The sequence below is a fragment of the Anoplophora glabripennis genome, unplaced genomic scaffold (assembly GCF_000390285.2).
Source record: "Anoplophora glabripennis isolate ALB-LARVAE unplaced genomic scaffold, Agla_2.0 scaffold2, whole genome shotgun sequence".
Lineage (NCBI taxonomy): Eukaryota > Metazoa > Arthropoda > Insecta > Coleoptera > Cerambycidae > Anoplophora > Anoplophora glabripennis.
In genome coordinates this window covers 2019292-2043672 of record NW_019416325.1, presented here as the reverse complement: position 1 = coordinate 2043672, position 24381 = coordinate 2019292, and the positions used below count along the sequence as shown (strand labels likewise).

Below are 24381 nucleotides of genomic sequence, written 5' to 3'. Positions count from 1 at the left end.
CTCATTCTTAGGTTTAAGTGCCAGACAGTTTCGCAGATAATTACATAGGGGTTTGGAATATGGCGGGAGAGGACTTAAACGTATTAGGGTGATTACCATATTTTGCATGAGCTAATATTTGGTTTTACTTTTCAGATTTCCGTCTGCGACGACTATAGTTTACCTGTTGACCATTTAGCGAAGCGGAGACCAAATAGTATAGCCGTACCAAATCCGAACTGCAACAATTTTTCGGAATGGAACCTATCCAGCCCCAATGACGACAAGGTAGGCGAAAGTTTTCCCAGCCCCTCCAACGTTGAAAATCACTTTGTTCGGTCGTGGGAAAATATTTAATGCGGAAATTGTATTAAAATCCGATAATGAATATCCCGAATACCACATGCAGCGGGTTAAGCCTTCTAATGGACGGTGAGCAAAGCACAATGGCGATTTTAATTAAGTAACAGATCAAAGAAACAGGGAATAATTTAATTTTGGTCCGCAGCGAACACCGAGCCTATTATGAGCTGTATCACGACGTGTAGCTTTGTGGGCCGTATTTAAATTTGTTACAATTTGTTAGCTGGGTTTAGGGTAGCACAAAGATCCACCGCCAACTGCCATTACCTTATGGGTTTTACAGAAACAGCTTCATAACTTTTAAAAGTGTTACTTTAATTTGTCGTGTGTTGCAGTTCTTTTAAATTTAATGATTTTTAAATGTTTCTCTCATAGAAGATCGGGCAGTAATAACTTTCCGGTACTGGAAAGACACGCATTTAAGGGAATTTCAATTAGGGTTGCTTAACGGCAAAGTATTTGCCAAGAATTTCGATCACGTGATTTTAGTTGAATTCGGCTAGAACTTTAACAATTTACATTTGATTTAAGTGCAGGGAATTAAGCAGGCTCCCTTGCCTATGCTGGTCAAGTTTAGGCAATAAATATAGTGCAGTTGTGGAGGGTGTTTCTCCACGGTGCCGTAGGGGGTGAAACTGATGGGTATAAATTTTTAACCAACAAAGTGCTAATTACAGTTTTACTAATAAATAAATAAATAAAGTGGAAGTTGGGGGATCAGTGAAATACGACTAACTTTCGAACAATTCTAGAAAAAAAATTTCCTGAAGATCCCCTTTTGAGTGACTGACAAAACAATTAAATTTTGAACACCAGACTCAAACATTTGTAATTAATGCGGTTAATTGAGTTGCAAAATCAAACTAAGAGCACGGAACTTCACGTCACGAACATGACACTCCAAAAACTACATTATTAAACCCTTTTGTGTTTCCCGGATTTCGTCCCGCATCAAGTTTCCTTGTGCTCTCTTGAAAAGATCGGGATAGCCCGAACTTATTTGACGCTAACTATTTAGGACTTTTAAAAGGGTGACAGGAATAAGAGTCGCGTCAGGCACATTTAGAAGACAACATTGCGAGCAAAAGCTGGGGCTACGGCCCTCGGGAAATTATTCAAGCAATTAATGCCCCGATATTATTTTAAAATATTCAGAACGTACGTAAAAAACGTTGTTTGCTCAGCGCTTTGAATTCGTTTTTGTTGATTCATTATTCAAAATAAAAACATTTCCAAAGTGCTTCACTTAACAATTTCATAAAATAGGGAGTAACTAAAAGTATACAGGGTGTAAAACATATTGTTTGTTCGTTTGTTGTGCAAAATAATGCAGTTTTCCCAGGGGGGTAGTGATATGTTGACGTTAAGCCCGCAAAAAATAGAAATTCCTAAACGCTGCAGTTGCCAGATATATTAGATTTACTGTTACTCGGTTTTCCAAATACTAGCCAAGGTAATTACATTTTCGCTGCGCTTTACACATCCATTCCACAGTCCGGTACATTTATTTTTCTTCCACGCTATGAACCCTAGCTTTTTTTGTAACGAAAAGGGTATTTTTGTTGCAGGTCGAAGTTCTAGACACGTATTCAACCCCAAGGGACTCGAGGCAGCACCTAAGCCAAGACGAGAACGAACCAAAATGCTTCACTAGTCCAGATAGGGAATATTCCCAACCCTACACTACAGGTGAGTTCAATTTCTCCGCTAAAATTTGGTGCAGTTCTGTTAAATTAATCGAAATGGTTTTTTTTTTTCAATAAATGCGGTGCAATTCGCCTAACTTTTTGTTTATGAACACATCCTGGCTTCACAAATATTGTACTGCTTAACATTTACATTACATTTTTCTTTCGCCTAATATTGTCAAATCTGCAAAAAAGAAAAACAGACATTCATTATTTTTAGAGATGAGGAAATTTTTACAAAATTAAAAAAATACGTTAAATTTGTATTAAAGAAAAGTATTTGAAAAATGATTAATTTAAAGTAAATATTCACAGTTAAAGAATATTTACTTTTGTCTGCAAATTCTCGTGGACCAACTGGGGAATGTATATACAGGGTGTAAGAAGTTTGACTACCATTACTTCAGCATAAGACAGACTATAGGGTAATCATAAATGAACAAAAAAGTTGTAACAGTATTAGGGAGTTTCATCACAACGTGACAACAGCGCTTAACCTAACACAGCAGACTTGTCCTACGGAATAACAAAAATGTAAACAACTATTATTGTGAAACATTTAGTACATTTCAAGACAATTGTTTACCAGTTTTTAAATAAATAAAATAAAATGTATCGATTTTGTAGTACGAAGATAGTGTTGTGCTTAAATTTTAGCTTGAATTTTAGTAATTATGAACCTCTTAAAACAGGAACTTAACTTTTAATCAAATTATGAATTTGGAAAATATGTAATTAAAGTACTCAAAGATTCACGTCGTCCAAATAATCGTACGTATTAAAAATAATTTAGGTACTTACCAAAAAGGAAAGTTCAGTAATTTTTAAACGCACAAGTACAAAACAAACTACAACATGCTCAAAATGAATGAATCCAATTTTCGCGCGCTCGCTGGAAAACACCTCAAGAAAAGGAAATAGTGGTACACAAAAAGCACTCCGACACGGTCTAATTCCAGATACCAACTTAATTGCGTAATGCTGGATAGCTTAGTACCTCGTGTTATCCGCTGCGCCGTTGTCGCATTGCTCGATATGAATTTTATAGAATTTTAAATTTATTACAACGCTAATTATTTTTTAGAATTAAGCATAAAGAAGTTCAAAAAAGTGATAAAAATCGTATTTTATGGTATTCTATGCACGCAGTTATGTCAATATTCCTTAATTAAACGAACTTTTGTACATCAAGTTGGAGATTTTGATAATTTTTTTCTCGGAAATGGTTCAGTTTAGGACCCATGTCATATAAGGTTTTTTTGTTTATTTTAATGTATTCTATCGTCTGTTAAAATTAAGGCGGTCAAACTTCATTTGTATTTCAGTAGATTAAATTTACAGAATATATGTTTTGCTTCTTCATTTTATTTAAATGTAATAATTTTTTAAAAAGGCTCGTAAAGATAGGTACGTCAATATTGGTTATTTAATGCAAGTAGAAACATAAATTAAATTTGGTAGTAGACATGAAGTGCGAAACTATAAACACGCAAAAAGTGTTATCCTTGAATTAGAGCATTTAAACGTCATTTTTAATCGAATAGAAAGTAAAATCAAGCGGTTTATGAAACAAAAGCTATTAAACAATGTCCTCGTCCCGTTCCGTTTCATTGCGTGCCATATTTCACCCCATAAACTATAAATAGTCGGGGTTGGTCGGGCATTTTCATGGACTGATCATTTTCTCTAAATATGCTATTATACTAAGCGTATTTACCTTCGTTGTTTTGCTTCGCCACGTTTTGTACATATTTGTACTCCGCGCAAATAGACGCATTTCGGTTAATGAATTTCGCACGAGCGCGGGATTTTTCGTCCCGGGGTGCCTCAATAGGGGTAATTTACCCTCAGAAGGAAGATATTATATTTCTTCCAGTAAAGTATAAAAGCCCTTCGACTTTGCTTTGACAAAGTCTAACCTTAAGATGAATGAATGAAAAGATAATTGCATTTGGACTGGAACAGTGAAGGGATTGGAAATATCGACAAAATATCAAACTGGCAAGTGCAGGTGTCCAATCTTGATTATCTTAATTTCTGATTAGGGAGATTTGCATTATTTATTATTTGTTTCAATCTATTCGGTATTAATCATATCCTTCCTCATCACGCGACTGTAGCTTCCATTCCAATTCTTATTTTCACCCCTTACAATTATGATATTATTAAATGAGATGCTCTTGCATCAAATATTGGAACCTCTCGAAAAATTCGGAATATACTCTATAATTTGTTAAATTAGTTCGACGCCGTGAAGACGTTCCCCCTCTTTAAACTTATTATTTCTTAAAGTGCTTCTCTTTAAAAATCTCAGCGTTTGCTTTAAACTGAGCGAGCAACTATTTGCGAGCAAAATTTAAACGTTAATGGAAAGTTTATAAGAGACTGGAAGTTTCTTGAAACGCATAAATTATTATTTTAGGTACAGGTAACAAAATAGCCGCAGTTCCGAATTATTATATTTTTACTACACTTCTGAATTTTCCTATTATTAATTATACTTATAAATGTTTAAAACTATATATCGTGAAAGTATATCAATTACACTAATTTAAATAATATTCGAACTACTGACTAGAATAGACAGGCGGTTAGATAGATGAATAAATAGATAAACGAATATGTGGACCAATAGATATACCAATTGATAGACCAATGTATAGACCAATAGATACACCAATAATTAGACAAATAGATAGGTCAATAGATCGACCAATATATAGACAAATAAATAGACCAATAGACAGACTAATATATTGAGGAATAGATAAATCGACATATAGACCAATAGATAGACGAATAGTTACACGGATAAACCAATAGATACACCAATAGACAGACTAATAGATAGATAAATAGATAGACCAACAGACAGACTAATATATTGACGAATAGATAAACCGACATATAGACCAATAGATACACCAATAGATAGACAAATAGATAGACCAATAGATAGACGAATAGATAGGCGGATAGACCAATAGATAGGTCAATACATCGACCAATATATAGACAAATAGACAGACTAATATATTGACGAATAGATAAATCGACATATAGACCAATAGATACACCAATAGATAGACAAATATATAGACCAATAGATAGACGAATAGATAGGTGGATAGACCAATAGATAGATCAATAGACAGACCAATAGATAGACCGACAGATAGACCAATAGATATACCAATAGATACACCTAAAGATACACCAATGGATGGACAAATAAATAAACCAATAGATAGACGAATAGTTACACGGATAGACCAATAGATACACCAATAGACAGACTAATAGATAGATAAATAGATAGACCAACAGACAGACTAATATATTGACGAATAGATAAACCGACATATAGACCAATAGATACACCAATAGATAGACGAATAGATAGGCTGATAGATCAATAGATATACCGATAGATAGACCAATAAATATACCAATAGATACACCAATAGATAGACTAATTAATAGACCAATAGATATACCAATAGATACACCAATAAATACACCAAAGGATGGACAAATAGATAAATCAATAGATAGACGAATAGTTACACGGATAGACCAATAAATACACCAATAGACGACTAATAGATAGATAAATAGATAGACCAACAGACAGACTAATATATTGACGAATAGATAAACCGACATATAGACCAATAGATACACCAATAGATAGACAAATAGATAGACCAATAGATAGACGAATATATAGGCGAATAGACCAATAGGTAGATCATTAGATAGACCAATAGATAGACCGACAGATAGACCAATAGATATACCCATAGATACACCAATAGACACACCAATGGATGGACAAATGGATAGACCAATAGATAGATGAATAATAATAATAATAAAATAATAGCACTAAGTAATTCTCGTTTTTGTACTTGTTTATGTTTATTATTAAATCAGCCAAATGTTTCGATTTGTGCTTAAATTTAATTTTTTTAATTATATCACCTTCAAAAGTAAGATGTTTTCGAAGAAATTATTAGACAAAAGTTGCTTTAGAGGACTTGGTCACTTGTTTCTGGGACACCTTGTATATTAATTGCAGAAATGCTTTTAGACAATAATTTGAAATCCGTTTAGATATTTGTAGGCAAAAATTATTTTTAAGAGTTCCAAATTTATCGTTATTTTTCACTTAAACTCGCCGTTAAAGTCTTGGCAGTCCCGCGGGTCTTTGTTTCTGACTGCGCAAGATATGTGGTCACACAAAATAAAACCAGAGGACTTGCACAGACAAGTAAGAGATTACTGGAGAGAATAAATCAAACGTGTAAAATATTCGCTGGGTTTTCGTACGCCATATCCCAGAGCCTAGGATAATGGACTGATTACGTCACCGCCAGTGGGCATAAGACTATGCGAACAGGAGAAACAATATGGTCCAGGGGCGTTGCGAAAGGGTTTAAACTCTGAAAAAAGAACTAAACGAGTATGTTTTTATGTCGACAAAGACAAACTGAACACTTTTTTTATTGAAACTACAAAAATATTACTAACTTGACTTTCACAATTTTTCTTTATAATTGACGAAACAAATTAAACTTCTAATAACATAAACCAAGTGCAATTATTTAATTTTTAAACCTTTTTTTTATTTTTTTTTGCAAAACTCGGGTATTTGTGGAGAGTAGTAAAAATTCGGACAATTTTATTTTATAAATATGGTCACCTAAATTGGAAAATTCAAGACTATCGGTATAAGACGGCATTTTATTTTACAATATTACTGGTTTTAATATTTACAGGTATTATTTTATATTTCATCAGTATCGTCTTTAATAAATTATAATTTGTAAATTATAATCGTCGCTTTACATTTTCTATGAAAAACCTGTTAAATGCGTCATATACTTCCTCTGTACTCGATTAATGAGTTTCATTTCTTGTCCTGCGACAAAATCCGTGGATGGAAGCCTCGCAGCGATTGGGACGACACTGTATCGAATGTAGCATAGCTCAAGGCGTCATTTACACGAGCCATCCATCAGCCCGGGGATAAAACCGCCGTATTTTTCATCTGTTTTTCTGCAAACTCATTTTTGCAAGCACCTATCCTGTTTCTGACTGCCAGTCATTATGTAGATTGGTACAAAACCATGTACTTAATTGGAATGGGTACCAGTTACTTTAATTATCATTGCCTTTTTGTTCCCATCTCACTGATTAAAAAAAAACAGGTTCAATGGGAAGAGGATTGGCATTCAAAATATTTCTATATATCTAAATTAATGGAATATAGGAAAATTAATGTCGGTGATCAATTAATGATGTGTATATTTTAATTAAAATATTTTAATTAGAGATATTTTTGTTTAAAATGGTCCGGAGTTAATTAATTTTATTGCGGCTGTTTTGCGAATGAAGACAAAGAGAAATAAATTTAATTAAGCCAACATTTCTTTAATTACAGTTAAACAAACAAATAAACGGTTGTTGTTTTTCATAAAATTTGTACTGACTCTCGTTTTCAACGTATAATAAAAACGGAGTTTTAAAAATAAATTTATGAATGTTTCTGAAAAAAGTACCAAATGAATGTTATTATATCTGCGAACAAGTCGGCTTTAAAAAAAATGTTACGCCACTAACCAATATTAGAAATAATCTACTTTTTAGATTTAGCTTTGATTTTACTACAAAAAAGCACATTTTCAGTAAAATGCTCCAGTAAAAAAAAATATGGATTTACAAAAACATTTAGTCGAATTCGATTAATTGTTTGCCTGTGTTTTTGTAAGTAGGCCAGGAAATATAGAGTTGGACGCAACTTTTTGTTTCGGCAAGCTGAATTTATCACTATAGATGCTAAATATTATGTACAATAACATATTAGTTTCCACAGTCATAAAAATGGGGGAAGATTGTTTACAGGCTGGTTAATTGTATAATTTTTACTTAAATTCACGTTTTTCGTTTATAACTTTTTCCGTTCATTTCCGTTAAGTTGAATAGTTTACAAGTTATGGAATTATAAACAAATTAACTAATTGTTAATCTGGATGATCCCAAATCTATTATTTTTTTTATTTCAAAGCGACCAGGAAAGTTTTTCGGGAAGCTTATGAAAAGAGCTTTAAGTTAAAAAAAAATCGTCAAAAACAACGGAGTTACAGACTGTCAAAGTTGAGGGCCTATTGTTAAACAAATTAGGTTGGTAGCGGCAAAAAAAAACTGTCATAACCGGCAACCCGAGTACTTTCCCAGATAAAAATATTTTATTTGTGGAAGTATGTTAAGTGCATAAGAAATATTGTCAAAAGTCAGTGGGTCGCTTAATTTTCGGCGAGCCGTGGCGCGGCGGAAGGGTGGGGGAAGCGAACGCCGGCGAGTCCGAAGAAAATGACGGTAAAAAAATTTGAAATTAAAAAAAAATTATAGATTTCAATGTATTATTATGAAATCTACCATGAAAAAAATCAGTGCGAATGTGGAAGATGCTCGGGATTGTCCAGACTAATAATTAATTCATTTGTTTATAAGGCCATAACTTGTAAACTATTCAACTTACCGATTCCAGAGGAATCCAAGGAATGAGAGGATGCGATGCCAAAACGTTCTGGTAATAATAACGCAATTTATAAATGTTTAATTCAAAAGTCATAAATAAACTTCTTCTGTTTATAACTTTTGATTTAATCAATATTTTTTGACGCTCGAGGACTAGTGAAAAACGTGAATTTACGTAAAAATTATACAATTATCCAGCCTGTAAACAATCTTCCCCCATTTTTATGACTGTGGAAACTAATATGTTATTGTGCATAAAATTTAGCATCATAGTGATAAATTCAGCTTGCCGAAACAAAAAGTCGCGTCCAACTCTATATTTCCTGGCCTATTTGCCTTTATTTTTGTAAGGAGGTATTTTGGTAAAAAAAAAAATTGTGATAAGATAAAAAGAAATGTGTCTTCTGTTGTTTGAGTCCAATACAAAGTTCATGGTATTGTTATTATTTATTTGCCTTCGGTAGTTTATTTATTTTCTCTACAGTTCTGAATGCGGCCCTGTGGGCGCCATAATTCCGGCCATTTTAATCTTCGGAATCAGCCAAAGTTTTGATTAAACGGTCGTTTGCCAGGGCGCTTAACATTTTGTCAAATTCATAAAAAGGTAAGAAGTCCTTAATGAGACTGTCATCGAGGATTTCTCAGGGAGACACCGGGATTACATCCTGAATATTCCCTTAATTCCGCAAGGGCAACAAACCCCTAATAAAAATTCGTAAGGGAATGTTTTTGTACAGATATAACGGATTAACAGTCTCCCCGTATTTTATTCATTTTTCGTCAGTGCGTCTTTCCAAGCCCGCGTATCCGTTTTCGCAGCGATGTTCAGCGGAATAATCTGAATTTCATGTTATCATGTGAACCGTGTATCCGGAATCGTATTTTGGCTACGTGAATATTTTTCTATTACCCTTCGAATGCCGAAAGGTATCGCGCCCAACCCTTAAGAGAATTCCTATGACCCATTTTACGTTTGGAATTGGAAACATGCGTTAAAAAATTTCTAAGATAGGAATTGTAAAACATCGTTCATTCTGTCAGACTCGCCTACTTTATAATCTTCTATATAATTAGGTTATTTACATAATAAAAAAAACTTTCTGTATATCCAATTCCCAAATGAGAACAATTCGGGATGGCGGCTAAAATAAAAGTTTGTTGGCAACAAACAGTCGGTCTCTGAAACTTAACATTTCCACCGCTCCATCTTTTCGGTTGGATAATTTTAATGATAAAACATAAGTTGGAGGGGGTGGATGATTCAGATCCTGACCACAACGTTAAATTGTTATTTTCGCCCCTTACTTTTAATTACGTTTAAAACCCTTCAATTTCACCCCCAGCGTAGCTACGGGAGCAGAATATTGCCTGCGAGACTAGAAAACTTTTTTCCTTTGTGATGATTATGCACCCTAGCATTATTTCGTTTGTACATATTTGAAGAAACATACTTTTAGATTTAATCGGGCTGGAGCTAATCGGATAATTCGCTTTTAATTAAGAGATTCCACTTGTTTTTGAATTTACAGCGAAAACAATCCGGTCCGTTGGGCTAGGAATAACATTTTTAACACTTTGTAAAGTAATACACTAGATGGTTGGTTATTTTGACGCCATACTAGATAATTTCTGCAGTTTTTATCAGTGAAATTTTCCTTGGAAGCTTTTTTTAATTAAACATTAAACATTTATTTCGTTGGCAAGACGCCATGTGGACAGGGGGTGGTGTACCGCCCTGTACACAACTCCCTCGCGTGGCGATGCATTTCGAAGTGAAATTTAATTAGCCCTTAATGATAATGGGGGGAGTGCAATGTGCGCAATATTACACACATGGCGCGTGTAAGCGTGGTCAGCCAAATAAATTATTACATTCAGACAGAGCCGATACGATGATGTAATGAGCGGATGAACGGCTTCTAATTATGAGTGATGCGGGGGTATTTCCATGACATTTTTATCTCACGACGGTCGTAAAGGAAGGTAATACCGAGTGATGTATGTAAACGCTTCATTAGAAGTTTTGACAATTTTAGGAGTGCTAAGATTTATCGCTTGTTTCGGAGTGGGTAGCAAGTGGTTTTTACCCCTCGATAGCGACAAATGTGTAGTGCTGGTCGCGGGGAGCAACCCCCGGTTGTATTATAACTTCAATCAGAACACGTTAAATATGATGACATCTTCTTAAATTTATTAAAGCTTTTAAAGCACGCCTTTTAATTAAAATAAAAAAGTCAGCGTTACCGCGATTTATTTTCTCATTAATTTAAAAACTTTAGGTGTAGACCTTTGAAAAACGGCGGTCCTCAAAATTAGTATCATTTGCCGTTCTTCACTTTACACTTAATAAGGAACTTATACTAATTGCGTGATTACTTCCATGATTTCATTTGCATAATGCGCTCTGTCTTCACGTTCTGCTCCGAGGGCTTTCATACTTTCACTCTCTCCACTATATTAAACTCTCTGGAGTAATGGCCCAATTATATTTAGGAGTCTTCTGTCCCCACGTCTAAGTGATTCCGTGTTATTTCATTCCTCGCAGCTGAAAAATTGACGCAGGGAAAGACAACCTTAAAAGAAACGGTGTATAACGAACACGAATATTTACATTAGTTATGGTTACAGAGTAGTGTGAATTAATCAACAATTTTGTTTCAGAAGAATCCTCAGGCCCTACCTCCGACGAAGAGTTCGGCTCTACTGGCAACGGCAATGCCAACATCCTTGATCTAAACTCTCCCGACAGCATAAACGAAGGTCTTCTACCTTCAACACTGAACGTCCTCTCTCCAAACAAAACCGACGTGGGCACTAAGCGACATCCCTCTCCTTATTACTATGGTGACCTATTCAAATATAAAACGGAAAATTCCCCTCCTAAGACGGCTGTAAAGAACAAAAGGAATCAAAGTTTAAAACAGGAGCGGGAACGACCAGAATCGAAATATCAAAATACCAATAGACGCTCCAGGACCAATAGGAGATTCCGAAAAAGTTCCAGCCTAGACAACCCAAATGACCAGAGGGAGAAGACTATTAGGAACAGGCCGCAGATAAAGTACAAGAAAAGTTCCAGTGTAGAAACACAGAGCACTGATTCGAGGTAAACTTTCCCGTCGCCCTTCGTAACTTTGATTATTTTACGAGGAGCGATGAATAAGTTGTATGTTTTTTGTTTGCAGAGACGCCCCAAATGGCACTCAAATGCCGCCAAATCCAGTAACCGTTGCAGCCTATGATGAATATGGACTAGACGATATGACACGCCAACGTCATGTATATGAGACTGCCTTCGACTGCCGCATCAGCAAGTCGGACGACGACTTAGACCAGATCGACAAAGTATCGAACCATCCTGTACTCGTCCAAATTAACAACGCCTGGGAGACTAAGCCTGGGTCTGAACCCTCCATAGACAGTAGCACGCTCAATAGACGTAATAGAGCCAGAGAAAATTGCCAGAAACCGAGCCAGGAGGACAATAATACGGTTCTCGCGTTGTCGCAGGATATACAGGTACTGTTTCCCCTTAATTTGCATTTTCATTTTAACTTTGATAAAAAGACCGCAAACCTCTTAAGAGTTTCCTCTATCATATCAAAGCTATTAAGGCAAATGATAATTGAATCCTCTAAACACATTTAAAAAATTTGCTAGTTTGTTAAAAATTTATTTCAGTGGGATATCATACAGGGGCGTCCCAAAAAGACCCCAACCCCCCGATAACTTTACAGGATTCCTATCAAAATAAGTTTCAAATAAAAGTTCGATCACCAATATTCTGGTGACCTTTAGCTTAAGTTTCAAGGTTAAACCAAGTGGAGTATATTAAATAAAACACACTATTTATATGCAGCAATAGACAAAGCGATAAATTTTACAACCCAATTCAAGCAAAATTTATAGGATTTTGTATGACAAATTAGGTGGCGACCTTGGATTTGACCTTAACCGCAAGTTGCAAGGTTAAACTAAGGTCAATTTAAGCAATATGGATATATTTATATATCGCCAAATTTTATGTCGAAATCGGTACTCGCAGAATTTCTCCAGGACTCTTTGCAGGTCATTTTAAAGTCAAACTCATTTTCCACAAAAATTAATGGGATATAAAAGCAATAGCATTTAACTAAAAACTGTTAGTATGAAATTGATAGTATTTTAAAATTTAGCAAGTCATTAACCAATTCAGTAACAGTTTTGATTGCAACAAAATTTAATGTTTAAATGCTGTTTCACTGCGACAAATCTGTAAAGACCCAGAAGATTTTGTTAAATTTCAAGTCGCGACTTAACACTTTAACGCATTTGGTGGTGAACCGTTATTTAACGTAGGCCTTGATTCAGTGACGGCGCCTCAGTCAGCTATAACGGATGAAACGAGTCACCTTTTCACTGTGACACGCTGTGTGGTACATATCTCATTTTCTTTTGCACATTTTGGCTTTTTACAAGATTAATTTCTGGATGAAGCGTACCCTGGTCGATAGAATGGTCGTGGTTGCCCATACTAATGACTCTCGTGCTCGTCCAACTAAATACAATTAATTTTAATCTTAGGGTCATTTGAAAACGGGAGAATAGACGTCGAACAATGCGCATTTTTCAGGATATATTCGAACACAAAAGGCGACCCATTGTGTGTGTCACACGTCGCAGGCATTTTCACTCTATTTCTTTATAAATAAATTAATTTATAACTCATTTATTTTAACGTAACTTTATATGGGGGTTTTATTTTTACGGAACTAGGTCATGGTCAAACGTTATTACCACTGAGATTCACAATCCAAACGTAGTGCTTAAAAAAATTCTAACAAATGTATTTTCCCCCACTTAAATTTACTGTAGAACTTACCTCCAAAGTGTGGTCTGCCAACCTTTTTTTTCCAATGCTGTAATAAGATCGCCCCAGCGTCAAACAACTGTCAATTGCAATTCCAGAACATGCACTTGACTGCCACTGAAGAAAACAACTCAGCTTCCTCGGGCGGCCTACCGCTTCGCGGGTACACACCCTCGCCACCGTCCACGGCTCCCTTGCCCACGAAGTTCCACGGGAAGGAACACATGATGAACAGCATTCGTAGCGCGCCCAACCTGCCCTCCCACCCAAAGTCCAGACTGAAGGACCTCCACCTTCCCGTGAAATCGATGAGGGGTCGATCGCCCACCACCAGCAGCGACAGCCTGCACATCCAAATCCACCAGAGGAGCGCGTTTGAGATCGAGTTCGGCAACTCCAATCAGCTCATATCGGAGTTCAAAGGGCGGCCAGGTCATTCTAAGGACCACGTCGTTCCCGAGAAAGACAGGATTTTCGAGATTAAGAGCAGGCCGAGGAAGGACATACTGTTAAATAAAAGGTCCAAAGATAGCCTTTTGGAGTTTAAAGGTAGAAGGGTCAGGCATAAGTATTCCAGTACGGAAAGCATGACAACTAGTAGTAGTGGGGGGAGCATGGAGAGCATCAAGAGTAGTACCAGCGAGGGAAACAGAAGCACTTCGAGTTCCGAAAGTAGGCATTCACCGTCGCTAAGCTCGCATAGTTCGGATTCTGGAGGTAAGTGAAAGAAGCACGCTATATTTTCTTTCAGTGTAGTTACACAGTGTGTCCCAAAAAATCCGAACCCCCGTCATCTTCCAAAAAAGTTTCAAGAAATCAGTATGACGGTGACCTTGGATTTCAGCTTGATCTTAAGTTTCAAGGTCAAACCAAGGTTCGGGTCTTTTTAAGACACCCTGTATATTAGGTCTAAGTCATATTCCTTGCATGTTATATGACATTAAATAATAATAACTTATATTATCTAAACAAATGTTTTTCGATACATTGAAATATGAAAAACCCTATTTTATCTATTAATAATTACATAATACATTTTAAATAGAAAAATGGTAAGTTTGGATGTTAGAACTTCTTAAATCATGAATGACTTAATTGATTTAATTGAAATTCTATGTTAGATTTGACGCGGAGAAATGTCTTTTTATCCATCGATGGATATCTGGGAAACCACTGGAAGGATTTTTTTAAAATTGTGGTGGTGTGATACGGGTCGTGGGGCCTACCAAGTCAAATATTTTCAAGGTCATCGTACTTCCGGTTATACAGGAAGTTGACACCAACTTTCTTATTTTAAATGGAACCCCCTGTATATTACTGCATTTTTGGAAAGAGCATTTATATTTAGTTGAAAGCATGTAACTCCATACTTAGGATTGACCGTTTCCGAGATATTTTGATTTTTAGGCAAAAATTGTTTAGTTTAGTTTTCCCGGAAACACACTTTTATATTTTGTGTGAATTGGACATTTTGTAGAGCAAGATCTAATTTATCGGATTTGACATGAAAATATTTCAGTTTTTGACAGGTGACCAAAAAAAAAAATCGGATTTGAATTTCAGAAAATGTGGAAAACTCGAAATTTTTAAATGGAAACTCCCAATATTTTTAACGTATTTGCATTCTGCACTAAAATTGAGTGTAACTTTGTTAAACTTTCCCTCGCCCAGTCGTTTTCATTTTATTTACGAATAAACATTTCCCTTTTTCTAAAATGGCGTCTCCATTTGTTTCGCACATTTTCGGGGGTTTCCCAGATATCCATCGACGAGTTCGTGGTGGGACACCCTGTATATTTCGAAAGATCTGTCGGAGCCTTGCTATTAATGACGAACTGTGTTAAAGTCGCTTAAAATTCTAATTTAGTAAGTTTTATTTAGCATGAACAATCTTTGTAGCTCTCTCAAGAGTTAAACTTGGTATCTTTGTTTTATGTACCTATATAGAAAATATGTCCCAATAAAAGCGACGTTTTCGAAAGCCCGGTAAAATAAATGGAATTCAAGATTTCCAATTTAAAATATCGCCAGTTCCATCTTCGCTAAGCTCTTCATATAAACTATTCATTATTATTTTGCTTTTACCGAGTACTTTCCCTGTTTTATCGACTGTATTTATCTGCCGCCACGTAAATTTGAATCACGTTTAGAATAACACCGTAGACTAAAGGCGACGTGATACCATTAATACCCTTATTTCAAAAGATCAAGTTTATTTTAGCACGTTTTGCCACTAAACGTAAAATCTTGTTTAAATGTTCCATTCTGCCGAACGTAACCGAATTGAAAATATAAAATTAAAATATATTTGTTGCTATTTTTGCAATTATTAATGGATGATACTTGAACGTTTGGATTTTAACAGAATAACAATTCTCAACACGAGATTGGTGTAGACGAGAATTGCATTGTTTGAGATTCTGTAATAAGTTTATTTTAATACAAAATAATAACAGACTAATACACTTTAGAATTGTTTCCCTTTTTACCGTCAATAATACTTTTCCGTAAATTATTACGCCCGCAAAGCAATACACAAATGATTTTCGGCAGGTACGTAGTACTCAGTACACTGCGAGTTTGTAGGTGCGGCTAGACAAGAGCTTTTGCAACTAGATGACCTGTAATTGCAGATTTTTGTCATTTTGGAGTTTTTTTTTAAGGAATACCGCTTATTTGGTACATCAAACATTTACCCAGACACAAAAAATTTCTTGGAGCGAGAATTTTTAAATATAGACCCCAACTTTTCAGGTAATCCAAACAATTACCCCGTCCCTCAAACCTCTGCTGGTTTTTTAGCACAACACGCTAACAAGCTCCATATACTGAGCCCGATATCCGACAAATCCTCTCAGGAACCGATATCCGAAACGTCGGACAACAACAGAAACAACAATTCGCAAAAATGTTCACCTGAAGAAGTAGTCGCCACCCCCGAAACCATCAAGACCAAACGTCGCCTCCCCCAGAATAAAAATTTACTGAATTTGGGGTTCCACACGGCCAACCCTGAGATTCAAGGTTCCGACAGCGGCATTTCGATCCAAAGTAGAGAAGGCATCAAGTCTAGGTTCGGTTTCACAAATGCGGAACTCTCTGCTCCCCCTAGCCAACAAGATTTTTCCGATTTACCCTTCGATATGCCCAAGTTGAGACGTAGAAGGATGCTACCTGAAGTCGCCTGTACTTCAGGTAGCGCCACTTCAGTGGACCTGAGGGATCTCCCATTCGATATGCCTAAGTTGAGAAGGAGAATGAGACTACAGCCATCTAACTTGGAGGCCAGTGCTTCCCAGGCGTCATCCAGTCAAAGCGTTCTGGAGACCGACAGACAGGGTAAGTTGATTTATGTAGTTTTGGCCTCGTATGACCCAAAGGGATTCTCTGAGGCTCGTATTCTTTAGTGGATATCATTTATTTTACAACGCGAACAAACATGCGCCTTCCAGCAAGAAATGTAGCTTAGATTTATCAATATTTCCCGGGAAGAACTAATAAAATTAAATGGTGTAGATAAAATAGACAATATATTTAACATTAATTTGCTTTCCGATCATACCAGTCGGTTTCAATGTTCAAATTTCGGTAAAAATACTTCACTTGTTGAGCAGTTTGCGTCAAAGAAATCAGCGCTATTTATACCCCATATCAATCAATTTATTTGGAGCATGTCCCGGTACATAGATTTCGCTGTCCCTTACATAAGATTTTTTTATATAAAGAGTAATCTATCACCTATTCCAGCAGTCTGGCTGTGTCGAGATAAATGTTACAAAGTTATCAGCTCGTTCAGCTGGAAATGTCAAATAAGATTGAACACGTTTAGCAGTTCTGGCGTGTATTATAATTTCCAATCGATTTTCTCTTTGAAAGATCTGGATTAATTAGGAATTCAACTCAACATACTTCGGAATCGGCAAAGCGAAAGGAGGTCGAAAGAGAACATGATAAAATTTGTAGTTAATACTTTATTCCGTATTCCTGGCATTACTTCTATATTTCAGGCTTTAACAGCAATTACAACACACGGCATTTAATGACTATCGTTAGTGCATCCAGGAAATTTTTCGAATATTTTAATACCAGCTAAAGCTAAAAATTATTAAAATAGTTGTTCACACTTTGAGAAGGATTGTAATCGACGGTATACATTATCATGTTGCTGTTATGTTCAGCAACAAGTAACGATCTCTTCTTATTTTTCAGCAATGTGCAGACCAAAATTAACCCTGAACCTGGGAGAAATAAGCATGAGACAACAGCATCCGACTTTGGGATTATCGCTAACGCTAGGCTTAAATCTAAACCCAACAATCGGCGAAATTACTGGTAGTACCGAAACAATAGATGTAAACTTGCCATTGGAAAAACAAGGGTAAGGCGTAAGCCGCCTGACGTACTGAAATCGATTGAAGTTAATTTCCTTTCAGGTGGTTCCACGGATCAATTAGTAGAATGGAAGCAGAAAACGTCTTGAGGGTGTTAAGGGAGGGCAGTTTTTTAGTAAGGAACAGCGAATCTATTAAACACGATTATTCCCTTTCCTTAAAGTAAGTATTTGGTAAAGTGTGGCTTGACTCAGGGGTCCGTTCTCAGCCCAATTAGAGTTATTTTATAAGGTGAGTACATTTTTTCTTTATATTTTAGGAGCGCAAGGGGTTTCATGCATATGCGGATACAAAAAAATTCAGGGGATGGTTGCTTTATCCTGGGCCAATTCAGCAAACCTTTCAATTCGATACCGGAGATGATAAAACATTTCTCCATCAACCGTCTGCCAATCAGGGGGGCGGAACACATGTGCTTACTGCAACCTGTTATTGCACAACTTTTGTGATAAGGTTTTACTGTTATCTGACTTGCGAGATGTTTCAGGTTTTAACATTTTAAAGAATGATCAATTGTTAACCAAGTTTACAATCTCTTACACAAAAACATCATTTTCCCTGCTCTCTAAAATGCATGCGTTTAAAAGAAATTCCATTGTTCCTCAAAGAGTAGCTGGTGATATTTACTGTTATTCTATTTTACCTATAATAGTGTGTTAGTTATTCTATAAATACTAACCTGTTTTTTTTCTTGCTTTGGGGCTTCCTTTTTTTCAAAATTATTAATGACCATCGCCCAAAATTATAAAATTTAATTGGTCCTCCACTTTTAAATGATGGTTGTAAATAGACCTTCTGAAGTCACGTGTATGTTTAAAGGGTGATGACTTCAAGAATTGGAAATATGCTATTTTTTTAATAACCATAAAACTGTATATAGGGGTTTTAATATGTAAAACTACCTCACTTGGCGACATTAAACAATAACAAATATCCATTTTGCAAATGATAACACCAAAAAATGTGCCCTATAGCATCAGACTGAAATAGATAACGCCATAATCCTAGCAGGAAGAAATAACGCCAGTCTGTCTTGTTCTAAATCCGAATTTTGCTGATGATTGCTGGTAACACAGAAACATCCACCTCTTCGATTGTGTTTTTTATTACCCTTTAGGTATAGACTGAAAGGGTGAAAGGTTTGAAAGGGACACATTTTTTCGGAAATAGACACAAAAATGATCATGTATGTAACACTGTAAATATTTTTGTGTAAGAGTTACCACTGGCTTCCATGAGTAGAAATAAAAAATGTATTATGTTAATTTTTCTACGTTTGTTAATTATTTTTTTAGTGACTCATATATGATATGATGTATAGTGAGTACTTCCACATACAGAAATGTTTTTTATTGTGTTAAAAAGTACCTAGGACCACGTTTATAAAACGCAATTTAAATAAGTACCGGCAATATTTATTTGTAGTCGAAAAAAGTACCTGAGACATGAAAAAACAATTTTTATACATTTTTTTCGTAATATTATTTCAAAATCGGCAGCTTTTAGATATAGGTATTGAAAATATATTAGTTTTTTTTTATTAGTACTGGGGACAGTGGCTGGTTATACCGACATAATGTCCTGGGCAGTGGCGGCTCGTAAAAATTAAAGAGGTCATATTTTGCTAATGAAACGTGGACCTTATATCGTTTTTAGGGAATTTTTCTATGCTCACATAGAGAACTTTAATGACGAAATATGTCGAACGGGTTTTGCGAAATATAAAATATTTATTTGTAAAACATTTTTTTTCATCAACTGACAGACGTTTTTTTTTCATTTCTAACAAATTAAAGTTTTCTTTGTAGTTGTCCCCATTAAATTTGCAATGAAAATTTGAAGAAGAATAAAAAAAAATTGCTGTTTATATCTATCAGTTGATTACCAAAAGAAAAGTCTAGCAAATATATGTGAATCCCTTTTCGAGATCACAATGTCAGCCACCAATAATTTAATTTTTTATTTCTCAAATTTCTTCCTAAAGTTTTTCATTATGTGCCTAAAAATCATATTCTAAAAGAGTATATACCCCACGCTTTATTATCAAAATATGACCACTTTAATTTTCATCAGCCGCCACTGGCCTTGGGCAAATTGAATTATGGGCCCCACATAGAAATTTCGAAATATTTCGATAATGATGATAGTTCGATTGCCAATTAGTAAATATTAACCTAAATTAACAGAAATGATTAAATTTACGGTGCTTTGAAGAAATCGCAATTTGACATTTGATTTTTTGACATTTTGATTGATTTGATTTTGACTTCGTTCGTAGAGCAATTCAAAACAGTAGCCAACAGTAAGACGCATGCGCATTCCGATATAATGCTTACATAAGGCTAAAAGTTCATTGTTTCGAATGAACTGCGATTGCGCTTGACTATTGGATACGCCATATAGGGAAATTCTGGCATTAAACTAAAAAGGTTAATATGTATGAGGTAACCTGAGAAAATAATAAAATTTGCAAGAAGCTGTTCATCTTCAAATGAACAAATAAAACGGTATATTTTTGTAATGGCGACTGAAGTAAGAAACAAGTTTTATTTGGAGAAAAATTAAGCGCGTTGATCTATATTGAGTACTTAGGTTATATCGCTGAATAATATTCAAGAATTGCTTACATTTTTATAAACATGGCCCTGAGCTTGAAATTCTTCATAGAATAAAGTGCAATATTTTCTAGCCTACATTTTGTGAACGTAAACGTACTTGACAGTATTATTTTGTTGTTATATCTACTATTAAGTTTATGTTTGTTTATATTGTTGACTAAAACTGGTTTATCTGAAACCAACAAAAAAATCCCTTAGCTTAGTTTACCTTTTGGGATGCATTGTTTAAAATAAAAGTTAGATTATCATCATCATTTGTAGGGCTTTATGAACATATTGCCAAAGAAAATGACTGTGAATATTTATACATACTTATATATTATATACCTTTGAAAGTTATATTAGCTAGAATTTAAGTAGATCTTAGATCAATGTAATGTTCTAGTAATAGAGGAAACAAAAATTTCGAAAAAGTACTTTATTAATATTATTATAAACTTCACTCACCTTTTATGGCTCATTGTAATATATTTATATTTTTTGTTCTATTCAAATTATAAAAAATACTATGATATTTACAAATTTATCTTTATTGTAGCATACTATTATTTAATATAGTATTAGTTTAGAAAATTTGTGATGAATGTGTTAATATGGGACTGAATAAAAGTACATAACTCCGACACCTCGCCATCTCCTAAAAAAATTTACCTTACCTTCCAGTCCTAATATTAGCTTATAATATTTATAACAAAAAGAAACGTGTATACGTTTCACTATCTGAGCAAGCACCATGATCAATAAAAATTAACAATTTGGGGAAACATCAGGTAAGTAATAAAAATACATATATTACTACCATTCAATTATATAATTTTTAATATATACAAAATATTTCATATATAATTCTAATAAAAACACTTTTCTAAAACTTATGTCTACTTAAGTAAGTCTTTATAGTACTAAAATATGTTTTATGTGTATAAAAATTATTTATCTTTAAAATGTTGCAGATCATATTAAATTAAAATATTCTCGTTTCATATTCAGTCATGTTGCAAGAAATACTATAACAAGTATGCATAGCAGTGGCACAGCAAGTAATTTTTTTAAAGGGACAATTCAATTATATTTTATTAAAATAATTAAATTAACAACAGTATTGTACCTTCACAAATTCTGTCAACAGAATCTTTCAATTATAAATTTTGTGGAATAAAACATGTTAACATTTTTGGTTCAAATCAGTCATAAGGAACCCATTGCGGCGTGGACAGTAGCGCAACAGTAATATCATTTTAAGAAGAAAGCTTTGCTTATTTCTTGATATTCTAGCGCTACGCCACTGTATGAGAAAATATGTAATGCACTCTATTCATATTTACGTCCATGCAAGCATTTTAAAAACTATTTATCACAATTTGAGAACACGTAATATATTGAGCGGAAGCTAGGCATTTTTCAAACATGAACAATAGAATCCATTTTTGTATACTTTTTCTCCGTTCTTTCAAAAAAGTGCATTTTGCAAACGTAGAAACAACTAGTACCGTAAATTATGGCACCAACAAAAAGCACGCTGAGGACGATTATTAGAATCGTTTTCCAGTTGCTTGGTTCTCGCCGTTGAGGCAAATCTGTAATAAAAAATGATTTGCATAATGGTTGTTGGATAAAGTAAAAAAATTAAATATTTCAGTCTAATGAGTTTCATGTTTCTGTATTAAATAATTATATATATTATAAATAAAAAGGAAATAATAAACACAATGCAGCATTTAAGAATTGATTATAAAATTAAAGCATTTTTTCTTTATTTTCGAGATCTCATAGTCACCCGTGGATCTGCCACTGTGTGGATATTAACGCTATTTAAAATCCATGAACGTTTCATTCATTTTTTATAGGGAAGTTATTTGTTGTGAATTTACAATTAATTAGAACAATTTTATAGATAACGCGTTTCTTTGAAAAGCAAGTCTAATGTGATTTGTTTAAAAAGGTATATGTTGAACACATATCTTTTCCCCCTACTCTTATCTAGAAACCTTGGCTATTAGAAATAAGAACTATTCAAAGCATTAAGGTCAAACTTATTTTCAAACTAGTAATCATCTTATAAACTCTAAAGTGGTAAAATGGTCGGAAGATAGATAAAAACAGACAAATATACATCATTTGACAAAACAAAAATTTTTCTCAGGTGCAGCTGTTAATAAAAAATCCGAATAGTGGATTAGTCACTATCTTCAGCTCGATGATCACAAGTTAATCAATTTCCGGTGTAGAGTTACTCCATGGTTCGATATTCTTATTGATAAGACAAGGAATACTTATACATCGTAATGAACTGTAAATATGACTATGACTTAAATATATTATTATCTACATTCTTCAAATCGGGCGGGCCTTCGTTTTATGATAATATGTAATAATAATCAGAACATATTCTTAGTCATGTTGAAATTTAAAGGAATTTAACAAGTAACTAATTTTTGTTCATAACTCTTAAAAATTTTCATTTTAAATCTAGATACAAGGGAACTTGATAACAATATCAGATAGTGCGTATAGTGTGTATAATTTATTTACTGTAATTTACTAATCCTTCTAAGTGTTTATGAATGGGGAAATATAATTATTAACACTTTTTAACACTCATTTCTATTTTTAACAACTTGGTATAGGTACAATGTATGTTTTATTACAAAAAGTGACTAACTATTTGTATTAGCTATAACTTAGAACAAAGTTATAAAATAAAAACCGCATATCCTTCAAATGGTTTAAAAATATTCTTATTCTGATAATTTGATAAAGCAGGTATTTCCTATTGAATTACTGATTATAACTATCAGTATTAGAATATCTTCCAAATTCATCTCCCTTTAGTTTTCTTATGACAATATTTCAGAAAAAAATTATATTTAAAATCATTGATCTCCACTCCCATAAGGGTTTTTAAATGTTTCTATTCTCAAAAATTTGAGTAATGTGATTTAGAGTAGATTTTTTTAATGAGAAAGTCTCATTTGTATACAAAATTACACGCTATTGCATTTGTATTTATAACTTGAGAAACGAATTATGTATGAGAATAAATTATTTTTAATTACTGTTTCTACACTATGTACTTATACCTATCTTTTTTATATACTTATATTATTCAAGTGTAAAACTTAAGTAGGTATATGTTAATTAACATTATACTCACCTGCATTGGATTTATAGTTTCTTCCGGCCCTATACTGCTGTAAACTGCATTCCGGCAAGGAAAGGTCTTAAATAAAAAATAATGAAAGTTTTTTTACCTGCAGTGTCCATTAGATACCATTAGAAATTAATCCAAATTTAAAAAAATACTCACATATTACTAGAATGAATAACACCTTAAAATCCATTTTATTTACTGATCCTTTTCTGTAATAAATTTACTTTATAGTATCACTTCTCACGTTACCATCGAGAAAAGACACTCAACAGACGCTACTTGTTGCTTCTTTCTACTCGCTACACAGCCAGCACCAGCTTAAAGCTCGTTGGTTCGACTTATAGGCAATGGAATGGGTATTAAAAATATTTTGAACCCCACCGGACGCGGTGTAAAATGTTTTACAGGTCCGGCTTTACGAAACTGAGACACGAGGACAATATTTGTTTTACTATTTCCAAGTAAAATTCAGTGTAAAATCAACTCAATTTGGTTACCTTATCGTCACAGGAAGAGAGTAGTTGATTTAAATTTGGTACAAAGACAAATTAATTATGAAAGTGTACATACGAGTTATTCTTGTTAATTCATCATACTTGATTTTAATTAAAAAATATACGTATATTCAATCTATAGTCGAAGTTGATTATAGTTCTGTATTAATAAGTAGGTAGGTCAAAACGTTTAGCTGCGTTTTAATAATAAACATCACATTTGGGGGTTGAAATATTAGAGATTGTGTGTTTCAAAAACGATTTAGCTTTAACTCGGTATTTCTGTATCAATTAAAATATAAAAA

At 34.2% G+C, this 24381-nt stretch overlaps 1 protein-coding gene across 1 annotated transcript in view; it reads left to right on the top strand.

Moving 5' to 3' along the window:
* The window catches only part of LOC108916131, a 61819-nt gene extending 43557 nt beyond the window's left edge, over positions 1-18262 (top strand). Inside the window, exons 2-11 of the mRNA XM_018722335.1 lie at positions 136-297; positions 1911-2031; positions 11235-11679; positions 11759-12092; positions 13521-13793; positions 13866-14139; positions 16177-16761; positions 17632-17800; positions 17856-17975; positions 18073-18262. Of these exons, the coding sequence (XP_018577851.1) occupies positions 136-297; positions 1911-2031; positions 11235-11679; positions 11759-12092; positions 13521-13793; positions 13866-14139; positions 16177-16761; positions 17632-17800; positions 17856-17975; positions 18073-18262 (2673 nt within the window). The remainder of the gene's footprint in view (positions 1-135; positions 298-1910; positions 2032-11234; positions 11680-11758; positions 12093-13520; positions 13794-13865; positions 14140-16176; positions 16762-17631; positions 17801-17855; positions 17976-18072) is intronic.
* The last annotated feature ends 6119 nt before the right edge of the window (positions 18263-24381 follow it).